The 16,342-nt window shown below is 46.8% G+C and overlaps 1 protein-coding gene across 2 annotated transcripts; it reads left to right on the forward strand.

The window, feature by feature from the left end:
* Nucleotides 1–394: 394 nt before the first annotated feature.
* On the forward strand, nt 395–9,135 carry LOC121463460 (ras-related protein Rab-19). 2 transcript variants are annotated; one of them, XM_041675698.1, is made up of 4 exons: nt 395–506; nt 3,263–3,461; nt 5,964–6,147; nt 8,806–9,135. In XM_041675698.1, exons 2-4 carry the CDS (start codon nt 3,279–3,281, stop codon nt 9,072–9,074), a joined length of 636 nt encoding a protein of 211 aa, XP_041531632.1. In that variant the 5' UTR covers nt 395–506; nt 3,263–3,278; the 3' UTR covers nt 9,075–9,135. The 2 variants fall into 2 exon arrangements, with proteins under 2 accessions (XP_041531632.1, XP_041531631.1); XM_041675697.1 differs by having other exon boundaries at nt 478–603.
* The last annotated feature ends 7,207 nt before the right edge of the window (nt 9,136–16,342 follow it).

The raw sequence follows: 16,342 nt of genomic DNA on the forward strand, positions 1-16,342 counted from the left end.
CCCTTACCGACTGAGACATGAGACATCTTATGGACCCTTGTTGCACAAGCACCTGCTTTCTTCCAGTGACTTCTCGAGACCCAGATCAATATCCTCCTTTAACTCGATGTCATCTCGGTTATCAGCCTCCCTGCCCAGCCAAACAAGCAAGTGTATCGGGCAGGATGGAGGATGAAGGATGCAGAGCAAAAAAGGAACAGGGAAGCTTAACAGGTGTCAGTTGCGGGGAAGGCAGTTTCTCTGGGTTTTCTCCTGGTCTGATGAATTCTGGCAGGGAAGCTAGCTGTGTGCACTAGCCAGCATCTCAGCCAGAGAGCTTCGGGTTCCTTGCAGGTGGGAGGGATTGCCCTTGTTTCCCTTTCGCTTTCTCCAGCCACCAAACCTGACGCCAGGGGCCGGAACTACAGTTTCCACCGCGCGCGGCAAGGTAGGAGGAAGAAGGGCACTGAGGGCTGCAAAGGTAACGAGGAGAAAAAGCAAACACAACCTGCTCGCCAGCCAGCAAGGTGAGAGAGGGGACAGGTAAACAACAGGTGGACGCAGGGGAAGGTTGCAGGGATGTGGAATGGTGTCTGGAAGGAGCCGCCGGTTTCTCCTTGCAAGGTTTGTAGGGGGATTTTGTGGAATCCCAGGGGCTCTTTGATGGGGAGGAAGAGAATCGGGACTTGGGAACAATGTTTCAGCTCAAGTTACAGTGGTAAGATGCCGGAAGTAGAATGGTTTTCTTCAGTTGAAAAGACGCAGGAGAGTAAAAAAAGTGATTTGATTGTATCTCTTCTCTAGAGGATCGTTCCTCCTATGTGATCTCAGGGGCACCTAGAGTTCCTAGACCATTCCTTGCCTCTATAAAACCTTTGGTTTCTACCAAAGCATAGACTAGATATTTGTGTGTTTTTATTTGTCTGACAAAATAGACACTAGCATTTGCATGCATTTTCAATTGAGCTTTCCTAAGGCATCAGAGAAAACCAGAGAACAAATCAAGGAGAAATGAGGGTGTCTTATGATAAGAGCAGTTTACTGAACCTCAAGTTCAATCAACAAAGTATTTTGGGTATTTTGGTCTCGTGACATATTTGGTAAGCAGACCTCACCAAATGTGTGATGATTTAAATGCCTAGGTACCTGTCCTTTCGGGCATATGCTTGCTGCTCCAAATGTCTGCAGAGTTGTCATGTGAACTAGGAACTCAGCATGTTACAGAGCAAGGGGAGCCGGAGACTGACAGATAGGAATCCCAGGGAGCTAGGTTTCAGCTCCTAGAATGAAGAGCTGCCCCGGTTCAGTTCCTAGAGATTGAAGATATTTAAGCCCAGGTGACTGTTGAAACAGAGATGTTAAAAGTGGGAATGTAGTTCCAGGTAATTGATGCATTGACCAATGGTCCTCAGATCTCATCAGAGTCACCCGGGGAACAGGTACATGCGTATCTGTTGTTTTAATATTTTTAAAATATTTATTTATTTATTATGTATACAATATTCTGTCTGTGTGTGTCCGCAGGCCAGAAGAGGGCACCAGACCCCATTACAGATGGTTGTGAGCCACCATGTGGTTGCTGGGAATTGAATTCAGGACCTTTGGAAGAGCAGGCAATGCTCTTAACCTCTGAGCCATCTCTCCAGCCCCCTGTTGTTTTAGTTTTTGTGTGTGTTCATGTGTGTGCACATCATGTTGCAGCCGGAGGGCAACCTCATGTATCATCCTCAGCGCCATCCTGTTTTGGAAACAGGACCCATCATTTGCCCAGAGTTCACTGTGTGGACTAGATTGGCTGAGCAGTGAGCCCCAGGGATCCTTTGGATCCACCTCCTCAGAGACAGGCTCACAAGCACATGTCACCGTGTCTGGCTTTCTTTCTTTTTTTTTTTTTTATATAAACACATAAAATAAAAATAAATGTTTTTAAATGTTATTTGTTATTATCTTATGTGTATGGATGATTTGTTTGCATATATGTCTCTGTTCCGCATGCATGCAGTGTCCATAGAGGACAGAAGACAGCATTGGGTTCCCTGAAACTGGAGTCTCAGATGGTTGTGAGGTATCATGTGGGTGCTAGAAACCAAACCTGGGTTCTCTGGAAGATCAGCCAATGTTCTTAACTACTGAGTCACCTCTCCAGCCCCATAAATTAAATATATATGTATATGTATCTATATAAAGAGATAGGTAGGTAGGTAGATAGATGGATAGATGATAGATAGATAGATAGATAGATAGATAGATAGATGAATAGATGGATAGATGGATAGATGTAGTAGATCTGACATAAGTTCTAATAATATGTATTTTTAACTATCTCTTCCAGCTAATTCTGATAATCATTAAGTTTGGCAAATACCAACATTAGAAACCTTTAAGTTATTTTCTTTTCCATACTAGAATTTCCCATAGAGTTCTCCCCAACCCCACCCCCAAGTTTTACTATATAACCTTAGCTATCCTGGAACTTGCTATGTAGACCAGGCTGGCCTTGAACACATAGAGATCTACCTACCTCTGCTTCCTGAGCACCGGGATTAAAGGTGTGTGCCCCCACCTCTGCTTCCTGAGCACTGGGATTAGAGTTGTGTGCCCCCACACACCGCCCCGCCATATCAGTCTCACTAAAGTTTTAGTTTTGAATATCCTCCAAATTTAATTTCCTGTTTGAGAAAAATGGAGTGCTACCCAGAGTAAAAAGGCCACGTGGGTGCTGGCAAAATGGTTCCAAGGCTAAAAGCACCAACATCCGCTTCAACCTCCCAACTGCCTATCACTCCAGTTTCAGGGGACCCACTACCTCTGGCCTCTTCTGTGTGCTCACAGACCTGTGAGTCTTCCTTAAACTGGCTTCCCAGGCAAATCTTGTCAGTTGTCATGAGTTGATGGGCAGCCAGGCTTCTAGTGGCTGCGGGCACGGCATCCACCTGACTGACAGCCAGGGAGCTCCTCCTGTAAGCATTCCCTCCACTACCCTGCTCTTTGAGTACCTCATCTTCAGAACTGGGGTTTCCTCAGGCCTCTAACTTGGTAAAGCTGACTACACTCTTTTCCCATCGAAGAATGGTCTTATCAGTGTGAGGGCCTTCCAGAAGCTGTGACCACTTATACCCGGGGTGTAGGCTTGTGGGGCAACTCCCTACACCTGACCAGGCATTGGCATCCCTCGCCCATGGCAGTGTTTGTCCTGTGAAAGCCACAGCTACCCCAGCTTGTCTTCTACTGGATCCCTGGTGCAGGAACTGAACGCTGTCTTTCCTCCCTGGGTCTGTTCTAGGAGCTCAGCCAGAGCCATGCGAGCAGCAGATGAGAACGTGGACTACTTGTTCAAGGTCATCCTCATTGGCGATTCCAACGTGGGGAAGACATGTGTGGTTCAGCATTTCAAGTCTGGGGTCTACACCGAGTCACAGCAGAACACCATTGGGGTGGACTTCACCGTGCGCTCCCTCGAGATAGACGGCAAGAAAGTGAAGGTCAGAGGGACACCGGGGTAGCTCCATTGTTTCAGCCAGAACCCCCATTTTAAGTAAGGTGTGAACACTTAACATAAGGTTTAAGAAGCCACCTAAAGGTCATAATTTCTACAAACCAAAAGTATGATAAGCAGTCAAAAGAGGAAAGACAAATTGGAAATATTTGCAATATGAGAAAAGACTAGCTTCTTTGGTGTAGCAAGAATTTTGATAAATGTCTAAGAAAAGCACCAGCAACTGTGCGATGGCACACACCTATAATCCCAGCATAAGGCAAAGGCAAGATGACTGAGGCCACCTGGGCCACATTTTGAGTACCAAGTCAGGCTGAGCTACATAGATAGTAAGGACCCTCAATAATAAACAGAGTTGGGGACTGGAGAGATGGCTCAGAGGTTAAGAGCTGTTCTTCCAGAGGTCCTGAGTTCAATTCCCAGCAACCACATGGTGGCTCACAGCCATCTGTAATGAGATCTGGCGCCCTCTTCTGGTGTGCAGGCAGAACACTGTATACATAGTAAGTAAAGAAATCTTTAATAAAATAAAAAAAAGGAACTAAATTAGGTAGTGCATGCTTTTAATCCTCGTACATGGGAGGCAGAAGCAATTGGATCTCTGTGAGTTCAAGGTCAGCCAGCCAACCCTGTCTCAAAAATAAACAGACAAAAGGCCAATGAACAAATATAAAAAGTGGCCACAAACCAGACAAAACTTGCTTCATAAATTTTTTAAGAATACAGTCAGAGCCAGCATGACAGCTTACCCCCAAGTCTGACGACCTGATTTCCTTCCCTGGGCCCTACTTGGTAGGAGAGACTCTGCTCTGACCTACACACGTGTAGAGGGCAACATGTCCTCGTGCACACAGATAAGCACTGTAGAGCAGGAAAAGTTCAGCTTGTAGGCTTATCTCTTGAGGGAAAGAGACGTTTACCGTTTGCAAACTGGCGAGACTTTGCTCTCTGTAGAGCCAGCTTCACCCATATTCCCCAGAATTCATATTTTGTTTATCCCAGAACTTCCCCCTAAGTCTTGAGCATCACTTCTAAGTTAATTAAAGCCATCCTTTATGAGTGACATCACTTGTACTTTATACAACAGCCTAAGCGACTTAAAAGATGGGGCTCCTCTTTGTAGTTAGTCCTTTGCTGTCCTAGAACTCACTCTGTAGACCAGGCTGGCCTCAGACCAGGAGATTTGCCTGCCTCTGTTCCCCAAGTGCTGGAATTAAAGGTGTGTGCCACCACCGCCACCTGGCAAATTCTCTGATGTCTTAGGCCAGGCCACTCCTAGCTCCCACAGGCATTATGTCCGTCTCAGTCATTCTCCCTAGACCTTAAATCGTGAACACTGTTCAACGGAGCCCATCTTTATGTAAGAAGCCATTTGTACTTTGGAAAGTCTCATGTAATCATGTCTTAAGCTTTGTTATACACAAAGGACTCAGTTAATTGACATCAGAAAACATTTTTCCAAAATTGTGCTGTGCTTAAACATGGCTAAAATAAACAACCTAGTGACAGACTCTAGAAATTTGTCCCTGCACTGGCTGACTAAGTCATTCGTACCTCACCTGGGTCATTTCCCTGCTGACTGTGATGCTTGCAGGCACCCACACACGCAGGCGCATGCACACACACACACACACACAATGATTTTAAAAACATACACACTGGGCTGGAGAGATGGCTCAGAGGTTAAGAGCATTGCCTGCTCTTCCAAAGGTCCTGAGTTCAATTCCCAGAAACTCCATGGTGGCTCACAACCATCTGTAATGGGGTCTGGTGCTCTCTGCTGGCCTGCAGGCATACACACAGACAGAATATTGTATACATGATAAATAAATAAATATTTAAAAAAAAAACATAGACACTATTGAAAGGTGTATACGTTGGCGCTGATGTGGTCCATGCTTGGGATGATATTCTGGAGTACTGTGATAAGGATGCTACTGGATGCGAAAAGTCTGAGTGGTCCTTCAAAACCAGTGCAGTTCAGCCTATACCATCCCCTTTGCCAGGATTCCTCCCAATGCGTGAACTCAAAATATGAACCCAAAAATCTAGGCCAAGGGATGTCTGAGGTCAAAAGTCAAAAGAAAAGACCCAGGAATAAGTAATCCTCCCATCAGTGGGAGAGCCCCTCAGGGTGACCCTAAACCAGACAGCACATTTTGACCCCTCCCGGCCCTACTGAATCTGAATACATTGAATACGTGGGAATTTATTCGTTCTTTCAAAATGTATTTTATTCATTTGCTGTGTGTGCCTATGTGGGCACGCCTGCCACTGTGTGTATGTGAAAGTGGAGGAGAACCTGCCAGAGTTGGCCCTTTCCCTCCACCACGTGGGTCCCAGAGACTGAACTCAGGTCCTCAGGCTTGGCGGCAGCACCTTTACCCACTGAGCCATCTTGCCAGCCCACAGGAAACTATTTGTAAGGTGACTTAAATGAAGGACTGTCCATGTTGCTAACCCTCCTGTTATCTCTTCCGCCCTGCAGATGCAGGTATGGGACACAGCAGGCCAGGAGCGCTTCCGCACCATCACTCAAAGCTACTACCGGAGTGCCCACGCCGCCATCATTGCCTACGACCTCACGCGGCGATCCACGTTCGAGTCTGTCCCTCACTGGATTCGCGAGATAGAAAAATACGGCGCCGCTAACTTGGTCATCATGCTGATCGGTAGGGCGTTTCCAGGGCGGTCAACTTTGCTTGCCCCTCCTCTACCCACGCTCAGCTTGCTTTCCTCAGTAGTGCAGGATAAAATCCTAAAACTCAGAGAGCGAGGCCACCACAGCCAGCAAAATCATGATCCCCAGGAGGCAAAAAGGCTGGTGAGGGTTCAAACTTCAGGAGTCTGACCCCAGGTAGTTTATTTTAGGCATATTTAAGCACAGTACCATTTGGTGAAAACTTTCCTGGCGATAATTAACTCAATGCCATGTGCACAATAAAGCACAAAGTGAGATAAACATCGGACTGATTACAGGCTGGGCAGTGGTGGCACACACCTTTAACCCTTGCACTTGGGAGGCAGAGGCAGTTGGATCTCTGTGAGTTCGAGGCCAGCTGGTCTAAAGCGTGTTCCAGGACAGGCTCCAAAGCTACAGAGAAACCCTGTCTCAAAAAACAAAAACAAAACAAACAAACAAAAAAAGGGTACAGCTTAAAAAAAAAAAAAAAAAAAAAAAAAAAAAAGGGTACAGCTTGCACACCCCCACCCCAGAGCTTCTCACCATGGGGATGAGCAGAGTAAACTCTATGAAACACTTGTCAGCGATCTGTAGGCACCTAGGTTGTGTCAATCACACAGAAAATACAAAAGAGCTTGAGGTTTAATAGACCCCCAAATCTACCAGCGCACGCCTTTAATCCAACACTCAGGAGGCAGAGGCAGGCAGTCTCTGAATGCAAGGTCTGCCTGGTGTTCCAGAACAGCAAGGGTTACACAGGGAAATCCTGTGTAGAAATAAACAAACAAAAAAGCCCCAAATCCCCTCAAATGAATGTCAACTGGCCAATTCCACACTTATGGGTGTGGAAATTCCTAAGTGAAACTTTTTTAAAAGTACATTAAAGTTCACTGGAATTACATGTAATCCCAGGTCTCTGGATGATGATGAATTAAATTGAATGTGCGGGGGCCTGGAGAGACGGTTAGGTCAGTGAAGTGCGTGCTATAAGATCCTGAGGACATGACTTCAGATCCTTAGCTCCCAGGTCAAAGTCAGGGGCTATCGCCCAAATCTGTGGTCCCAGTGCTGGGAAACAGAAACAGGGAGAACCATGAAATTCATTGGCCAGACTGGCTATCTGAGTCAGTGAGTTCAAAGTCCACAGAGACCTTATCTCAAAAAAAAAAAAAGAAAAAAGTGAAAGCGTTTGAGGAGGCAACTTCTTCTTGTGGTAGGTTACACTGATGTCTGCCTTATAAGGTTCTTAGTTTTTTTGTTTTTTGTTTTTTTTGTTTTGTTTTTTTTTCTGAGACAGGGTTTCTCTGTAGCTTTGGAGCCTGTCATGGAACTAGCTCTTTTAGTCCAGGCTGGCCTCCAACTCACAGAGATCCACCTGCCTCTGCCTCCCGAGTGCTGGGATTAAAGGCAAAGGTGTGCACCACCACCGCCCGGCTGGAATTTTTCTTCTTTTTAAGCTGTCAATCAAAGGAAGGGGCTGGGCATGAATGCTAGGGAAAAAATTTAGGAGTTCAGAATTTGCCAGATTCTGGTACATTTGGTGCTCTATAAGAGCCTCAGGGGCTGGAGAGATGGCTCAGAGGGTAAGAGCATTGCCTACTCTTTCAAAGGTCTTGAGTTCAATTCCCAGCAACCACATGGTGGCTCACAACCATCTGTAATGAGATCTGGTGCCCTCTTCTGGCTTGCAGGCATACACACAAACAGAATATTGTATACATAATAAATAAATAAATGTTTTTTTAAAAAAAGAGCCTCAGCAAGGCCTGGGCCACCATCTCTGGACTGTAACTATGCTGCCAGGTTCAGGCTAGCCTGGGCTACATGAGGACCTGTAACAAAGAACGCAGAAGGGGTGGGCAAGATGGCTAAGTGAAAAAGGCACTTGCCACCAAGCCTTAAGACCCAAGTTCAATTCCCCAAGAGAAACAACTCTTGAAAGTTGTCTTCTGACCTCCACATACATACTGGGGCATGTGAGTGTCCCACACTCCCAACACAAGACAGAAATGTACTTTTTTTCTTTTGTTTTGTTTTGGTTTTCAAGACAGGGTTTCTCTGTGTAACTTTGGCTACCCTGGAACTCACTCTGTAGACCAGGCTGGACTTGAATTCACAGAGGTCTGTCTGCCTCCCTAAGTGCTGGGATTAAAGGCATGTGCCACCACTGCCCAGCATATAAATGAAATTTTTTTTTTTTAATTTAAAAAAAATAGGGCTGGACGGGGCTGGAGAGATGGCTCAGTGGTTAAGAGCACTGGCTGCTCTTCCAGAGGTCCTGAGTTCAAGTTCCAGCAAACCACATGGTGGCTCACAACCATCTGGTGCCCTCTTCTGGCCTGAAGGCATACAAGCAGGAAGAACCCTGTATACATAATAAATAAGTCTTTAAAAAAAAAAAAAAGACAGGCCAAGTGGTGGTGGTGCACACCTTTAATGCCAGCCTCGGGGGGCAGAGGCAGGTGGAACTCTGTGAGTTTGAGGTCAGCCTGGTCTACAATGTGAGTTCTGGGACACCTGGTCTTGAAAAACAAACAAATAAGCAAACAAACAAGAAAGAAGGGAAGAAAGGAAAGGAGGGAGGGAAAAAGTTCATTTTCAATAGACAGGTTGTGTTCTTAGTTATCTTTCCACACCTCCTCTGTAGGAAACAAATCGGACCTGTGGGAGAAGCGGCATGTCCTGTTCGAGGACGCCTGCACACTGGCTGAGAAGTACGGCCTCCTGGCTGTCTTGGAGACGTCCGCTAAGGAGTCCAGGAACATAGACGAAGTCTTCATCCTCATGGCCAAAGAGTTAATTGCCCGCAACAGCCTGCACCTGTATGGGGAGAGTGCCCAGCAAGGTCTTTCCCAGGATTCCAGCCCAATTTTTGTGGCCCAGGGCCCCAACGAGAACACCCGTTGTACTTGCTAAATGCGTGTGGGAAGCCAGAACAGAAGCCAGGGTACACAGACGCCAGTGTTTCCAGCCAGAACTGCAGGCAGAGCCTTACTCCTGGCCTGGATGGGCAGCACAGACTCTGAGGACAAGGGGATGCCGATGTCCTTAAGGACTCCTTGAGAAATGAGAACTTCAGGACCTGGGGGAAGAGGTTTAGGATGGACATTCCCCATCCTGGTTCTGTCTCCCCAACACCCCAAATGTTTTATAGTGGAGTTTTCTTCTCTGCTGTACAAAGACAGCAGTGATGGCAAGGAGAGAGTGGGAATATGGAGAGAGATATCGGAACAGTCTAGATTTGGAAACAGGTGGGGGAAGGCCTGTAATGAAAAACCAGAGTTGCCAGACTGGTGGCACACGCCTTTAATCCCAGCACTCTGGAGGCAGAGGCAGGCGGATCTCTGTGAGTTCGAGGCCAGCCTGGTCTATAAAGCAAGTTCCAGGACAGGAACCAAAGCCACAGAGAAACTTTGTCTTGAGAAACAAAAATAAAGGAAAGAAGGAAGGAAGGAAGGAAGGAGAAAAGCCAGTACTTTTTTTTTTTTTTTTTTTTTGGTTTTTTTCTAGACAGGGTTTCTCTGTGGTTTTGGAGCCTGTCCTGGAACTAGCTCTTGTAGACCAGGCTGGTCTCGAACTCACAGAGATCCACCTGCCTCTGCCTCCCGAGTGCTGGGATTAAAGGCGTGCGCCACCACCGCCCGGCAAGCCAGTACTTCTTGACAGTCACAGCCAGGTCTTCCCAGGGAGCCAGGGCTGTTGGCTAAAAGCCAGAAATGCCATCGTCCATCTTGCCAAATGGTCAGGAACCAGGAGGCAGATGGAACCGGCTCCACCCCTGCTGATCTGTTTGACCACGGGGATGGAAGAGATGCTTACCATGAGTTCCTAAAACAGCAAATTACCTACACACAGAAGTCAGTTCTGTATTGAAATTAACTTGTCACTGGGCGGTGATGGCACACGCCTTTAATCACAACACTCAGGAGGCAGCCTGGTCTATAAAGCAAGTTCCAGGACAGCCAGGGCTACATAGAGAAACCCTGTCTCAAAAAGAAAAAAAAAAATTTAGCCGTGCGGTGGTGGCGCACGCCTTTAATCCCAGCACTCGGGAGGCAGAGGCAGGCGGATATCTGTGAGTTCGAGGCCAGCCTGGTCTACAAGAGCTAGTTCCAGGACAGGAACCAAAAGCTATAGAGAAACCCTATCTCGAAAAATCCAAAAAAAAAAAAAAATTTAGTTATTCTATCGATTATCTGCAAACCAGCATTGTGTCACTTCCTATAAGATGTGGCCAAAGAGCAGCTGATGCCTTCTTGTGATGGAGGAAGGTCATTGGCTAATAAAGGAACTGCCCTGGCCCATTTTATTGGTTAGAGGATAGGTGGGAGGAGTAAACAGAACAGAACGCTGGGAGGAAGAGGAAGTGAGCTCAGAGACTCCACAGCTCTGCTCTCTGGAGCAGACGCCTCAGCAGAGACGCCATGCCCCGCTCCCAGGATGAAGCTCAGACCCAGGATGGACACAGGCTAGAATCTCCCCGGTAAGCGCACCTTGGGGTGCTACACACAGATGATTAAAAATGGGCTAAATTAATATGTGAGAATTAGCCTAGAAGAGAATGGGCCAAGCAGTAATTAAATGAATACAGTGTCCGTGTAATTATTTCGGGGCATAAGCTAGCCAAGCAGGCGGCCGGGGTGCTGGGAACGCAGCGCCGCCGCCCTTATCGCTTCATTCTTGTGATGGAGTAGCTGCCACTTCTGAACTACAAACAGAGGGTTTGAGTGTAGCTCCATGGTAGAGCGTTTGGTGAGCGTGTATAATGTCCTAGATTCAATCCCCAGCACTGCAAAAGTAAATGAATAAATAAACAATAAGACAACAGAAATAAACTGATACATACATAAAGAAGGGCCGGGATGGCAGTGAACACTGCAGTTCCCGCCCCCTGGGAAGTAGAGACTGGAGAATCAGAAGCTGAAGGTCCTTCTGGCTACATTACTGAATTTGAGGCCACTCAAGGTCTGCCTGAGACCTGGTAGGGTTTGGTGGTACAGGCCTGTAATCTCATTTACTCAAGATACTGAGGCCGGAGGACCAAAAGTTCAAGACCAGGGATGAAGACACGGCTCAGTAATTAGCAGGTCCAGCTCTTGCCAGGATTCAAGCTTGGATCCTGGTGCCTGTGTGGGGCAGCTCACAACCGCCTGTAACTCTTGCTCCCATAGATCTGATGCCCTCCTTAGGATCTGCCTTGGCTACAGAACAAGTTCAAGGCCAGCCTGGGCAATTTATCAAGACCCTAACTCAAACGGCTGAGGATAGATAGTGACAGAGTTCAAGTCTGAACCCTGGGTTCAGTCCCAACACCAGAAACCAACCCACACCAAAAGGAGACAAGGGAGGGTGCTATCGGGGTCACACCCGGCACAGAAGGGGTCCTTAGCTTTAGGAGTCTGAACCCCTGAGGGCAGCAGATACCTCTGAGACTGACAGAAGTTGGGTGAGACCCCTCCCTGGGGAGTCAGCAGGCCCCTGGTTTCCCAACTCCGGTGCAGAAGGGAAGCTGCCACTAGCTGAAGCATATGGGGGCCTCTCCATATCCTCTCATCCTGCCGTGGCTTGGTGTCACCCCCCCCCCCTTTCCCTGTCCTCTTTCTAGCACCCCAGCGGCTGTACTGAGATGGAGGGAGCACACACATCCTACAGGAAGCCAGTCCTTCAGGCCATCTCTGTCCTTCCCTCTTAGCCCGACTTCCCTAAGGCCAGCCTTATATTGTCCTCCTGTTTCTCCTGAGGACATCAGGTAGGAGTGGGAGCTTGACCTTAGCCAACAGAGGGAGACAGGATGGAACTTAGATTCTGACCTTCATAACGGGTCCACACATGAATTCACCATGGCAGGACAGGAAGAGCAACGGAGAGAGCCTGTCTCATGCAGCTCCTGCCTTTTTAAGCAGGAGACACCTTACACCCTCTCACGCAAGCGTCCTATGGATTGTTTTTACGTGTGTGTGTGTGTGTGTGTGTGTGTGTGTGTGATGTGTGCGCATGCACGCACACACACACGCACATGCAAGTGTTACAGCATATTCGTGGAGTCAGTTCTTTCCTACTCGTGGGTGTCAAAAATTGAACTCAGATTGTCCGGTTTGGTGACAAGTGCCTCTACTCCCTGAGCTGTCCTTTGGGCTCACTCACAACATATTCCTAAAATGTAAGTTGCTAGGGGCATTCCCTCGGATTCTGGGTACTCATCAGCCTTCAGCCACCGAGAAAGTGCCCAAGGAGAAGCTAAGTTTGGCTCAGGTTCAGAGATTTCAGATTTCAGTTCACAGAGGGCCTGTGGTGGCACAGCAGGGGGGAAGCTGTGTGCTGCAGGCTGGGAAACAGAATGGAAGGGAGGGCTTACAGTCAGTCCCAAGATCTCTTTCAAGCCAAGCACTGATGATTTAACTTCCTTGTACTAGGCATACCCCTAAAGGCTCCAGTTCCTCCTTCCCACCAATAGTGTCAACAACAAAGGCTCAAGTTCCTTCTCTCCAGACAGAGCTGTAACAAAAACTGCAAATTTGGTTCTTCTCCCTCACTGTTTTTGACCCTCCGTGGACTCTCTCCCTCTCCAACAAATGTAGCCGCTGTGATGTTCTGCACCATGATGTTATACAGCAAACGGGGCTCTCGCCAGGGCCAGCACTGTGACTTTTAACCCATGAGCTAAATAAACCACTTTTCTTTATAAGTTACCAAGCCTCGAGTATCTCATTACAGTAATGTAGATGGACAAAGCGAGCAGTCTGCTAAAAGTCAGGCGTAAAGGCTGGGGGATTAGTGCCAAGCATTCTGGAGAAGATGCCAGGTAATCGCTGTGACATGAGGTCAGGTAGCATGTCACCGTACAGGAGACACTTGGCATCCATGTCAGACTGGAGACTGGAGAGTCTCTCCAGCAGAAGGCCCACTGTGTCTGCCACATGAGACGGCTCTCCATGCTGCCTGTGAACACCAATACTTCACCCGCTGCTTGTAGAGCCCGCTTATGGAACCTGAGTTGTTTCTTCAAGGCCATGAGATGGTAGTCTTCTAGTTCTGTCATTTCTTCTGTGGTAACAACTCTTCTTGGAATTCTGGGAAAGACTACGGAGGACTACCCATCTTCCTTTTCATTTTCATAACTGTCACTTAAGACCTACTGTTCTCCCAATTTACCAAAAAAAAAAAAAAAAGTAATTTTTGGGTTGTTGTTGTTTTTTTGGTTTTTGGGTTTTTTTTTGTTTTATTTATTTGTTTTTTTTTTTTTGTTTTTTTTTTTGTTTTTTGAGACAGGGTTTTTCTTAGCTTTGGTGCCTGTACTAGAACTCACTCTGTAGATCAGGCTGGCCTTGAACTCACAGAGATCCTCCTGTCTCTGCCTCCTGAGTGCTGGGATTAAAGGCGTGTGCCACCAAAAACTAAGGGAGATGGATGGGAGACTATGTCTTGGCGGTAGGGCACTTGCCTAGCACGCAGTAGGCCCTGGGTTTAAGCATCAACATTCTAAATTAATGAACAAATAAATGATTTTTTTATATTTATTTATTTATTATGTATACAATATTCTGTCTGTATGCCTGAAGGCCAGAAGAGGGCGCCAGACCTCTTTACAGATGGTTGTAAGCCACCATGTGGATGCTGGGAATTGAACTCAGGACCTTTGGAAGAGCAGGCAATGCTCTTAACCACTGAGCCATCTCTCCAGCCCCAAATAAATGATTAAAGAGGTAAACAAACAACTTTTGAGAGAGTCTCATACAGTTTAGGCTGGCCTTGATGTCACTGTGTAGCCAGAAAGGACCTTAAACTACTGATTCTCCTGCTCCCATCTCCCAAGTACTAGAATTACAGATATACGCCTTCCCATCTAACTCAAAAAAAATCTGTCTTATGGCCTGGAGTGATGACTCAGAAATTTAGAATGCTTCTTTTCCAGAGGACCTGTGTTCATTTCCCAACCCCCACATTAGATCGTTCACAACTACCCCAGTGATGGAGGAAGGTCATTGGTTAATTAATAAAGAAACTGCTTGGCCTGATAGGTTAGAACATAGGTGGGTGGAGTAAACAGAACAGAATGCTGGGAGGAAGAGGAAGTGAGCTCAGACTCCATGCCTCCCCTCTCCAGAGCAGATGCAATGAAGCTCCGACCCAAGATGGACGTAGGCTAGAATCTCCCTGGTAAGTCACCACCTCGTGGTGCTAAATGAGCCAAGCAGTGTTTAAATGAATACAATTTGTGTGTTGTTATTTTGGGGCATAAGCTAGCCAGGCGGCCGGAAGCTGGTTGGCAGGAATGCAGCCCGCAGCTCCTTCAAAACCCTAGCTCCAGATCTGACACCCTCTTCTGGTCTCCATAGACACCCACACATGTGTAGCATGCTCTCTCACAAACACATACACAAAAACACACCTAAAATATTTAAAATCTAGGCTGGGTGTGGTAGTGCATGCCCTTAATCCCAACACCCAGGAGGCAGAGGCAAGAAGGATCTCAGTGAGTTCAAGACCAGCCTTGTCTACAAAGCAAGTTCCAGGACAGCCAAGGCTGTTACAAAGAAACCTCGTCTTGAAAAAAGTCAAACACACACACACACACACACACATAATAAGTAAGATAAAAAATTAAAATCTAGCCATAGCATGTCTTTAATCCCAGCGCTTGGGAGGCAGAAGTAGAGATCTCTGTGAGTTCCAGGCCACCCTGGTCTGCATAGTGAGGTCTAGGACAACCAGAGCTACATAGAGAGACCCTACCTCAAAAAAAAATCCTGGGTTCATGGAATATTCTTGCTCTGTATCAGCATCCTGAGTAGCAGGGACTTCAGATATATTCCGCTGTGACTAGCTTAGATGTGTATTTATAAATAACTGTAACTTCATAGCCAAATTCACAAGAATAGTGGCAATCTTTGGGGGTTAAAATGAAGAGAGAACAAACTATCAGAAGCCCAGGTACCACCTTGGGTTGCCTTGTGGCTGGGAGGAAATGGCCTGTCCAGTCGGGAAAACAAGGTTGTAAGCCTCATTGCCCACAGGGAGACAGGAGAGGTTACAGACTCACAAAGATCTTCAGACCACTCAGCAATGTTTAAAATAATCACAGATGAGAGAAATGGCCCAGAGTGTTGGAGGTACTCACGGCCAAGGCCGACAATCTGAGCCTGGGCCACAGGACTCACACGGTAGAGAGGGAGAACCAACTCCTGCAAGTTGTCCTCTGGCTTCCACATGCACACAATGGCATGTACACACACAATGGTGTGTACATATAAACACACACACTTGCAAACAATGGCATGTAAATACACACACAAGGCATCCCCAAGAGCTGGAGACATACCTTAGTTGATAGTGCTTGCCTAATATGCACCAATCCTGGGCTTCAAGCTTCAGTACCAAGTGCGGTAGTACACACCTATCATCCTAGCACTTGGAAAACAGAAGCAGGACAATTAAAAGTTCAGGGTCATCGTCACCTACATAGCAAGTCAGAGGGACAACCAGGGATACAAGAGAAACTGTGTCAATAAATCAAACTATTAAAAATGAAAGCTTGACAGCTGGTGTTGACATTTCTTTCTTTCTTTTTCTCTGTGCAGCCCTGGCTGTCCTGGAACTAACTCTGTCTGTAGATGAAGCTGACCTCAAACTCACAGAGATCCACCTGCCTCTGTCTCTCAAGTGCTGGGATAAGGGCATGCATCACCATCATCCACATTTCTAATCCCAGCAGTGATGTGGGATTCCCCCTCTGTATGCTGTGAATGTGCTTTGTTACCACTGGTTAATAAAGAAGCTGCTTTGGGCCTATGGCACAGCAGAATAGAGTAAGGCAGAAATTCCAAGCAGAGAGAGGCGGGAAAGAAGGCGGAGTCAGAGAGATGCCATGTAGCCACCAAAGGAGACAGATGCCCCAAACCTTGTCAGTAAACCACGAGCCTCAGGTAATACACAAAATAAAAAATGGGTTAACTTAATATGTAATAAAAATATACTAAGTAAAAATATACCTAAGTTGGTTGAACAGTATTGTAATTAATAGTTTCTGTGTGATTATTTCAGATGGGGGGGGGACAAGCAAGACTCTACACAGCTCTTGCATGTGGGTATCTTGAGGTAGGAAAATCACAAATTCAAGGCCAGCTGGAAAAACAGTGAAACCTGACTTCAAACAAGCACTGCCAGGTGGTCATGGCGCACACCTT

This window comes from Microtus oregoni, unplaced genomic scaffold (assembly GCF_018167655.1).
Source record: "Microtus oregoni isolate MIOR12 unplaced genomic scaffold, Mior012 000026F_ref0000081, whole genome shotgun sequence".
Lineage (NCBI taxonomy): Eukaryota > Metazoa > Chordata > Mammalia > Rodentia > Cricetidae > Microtus > Microtus oregoni.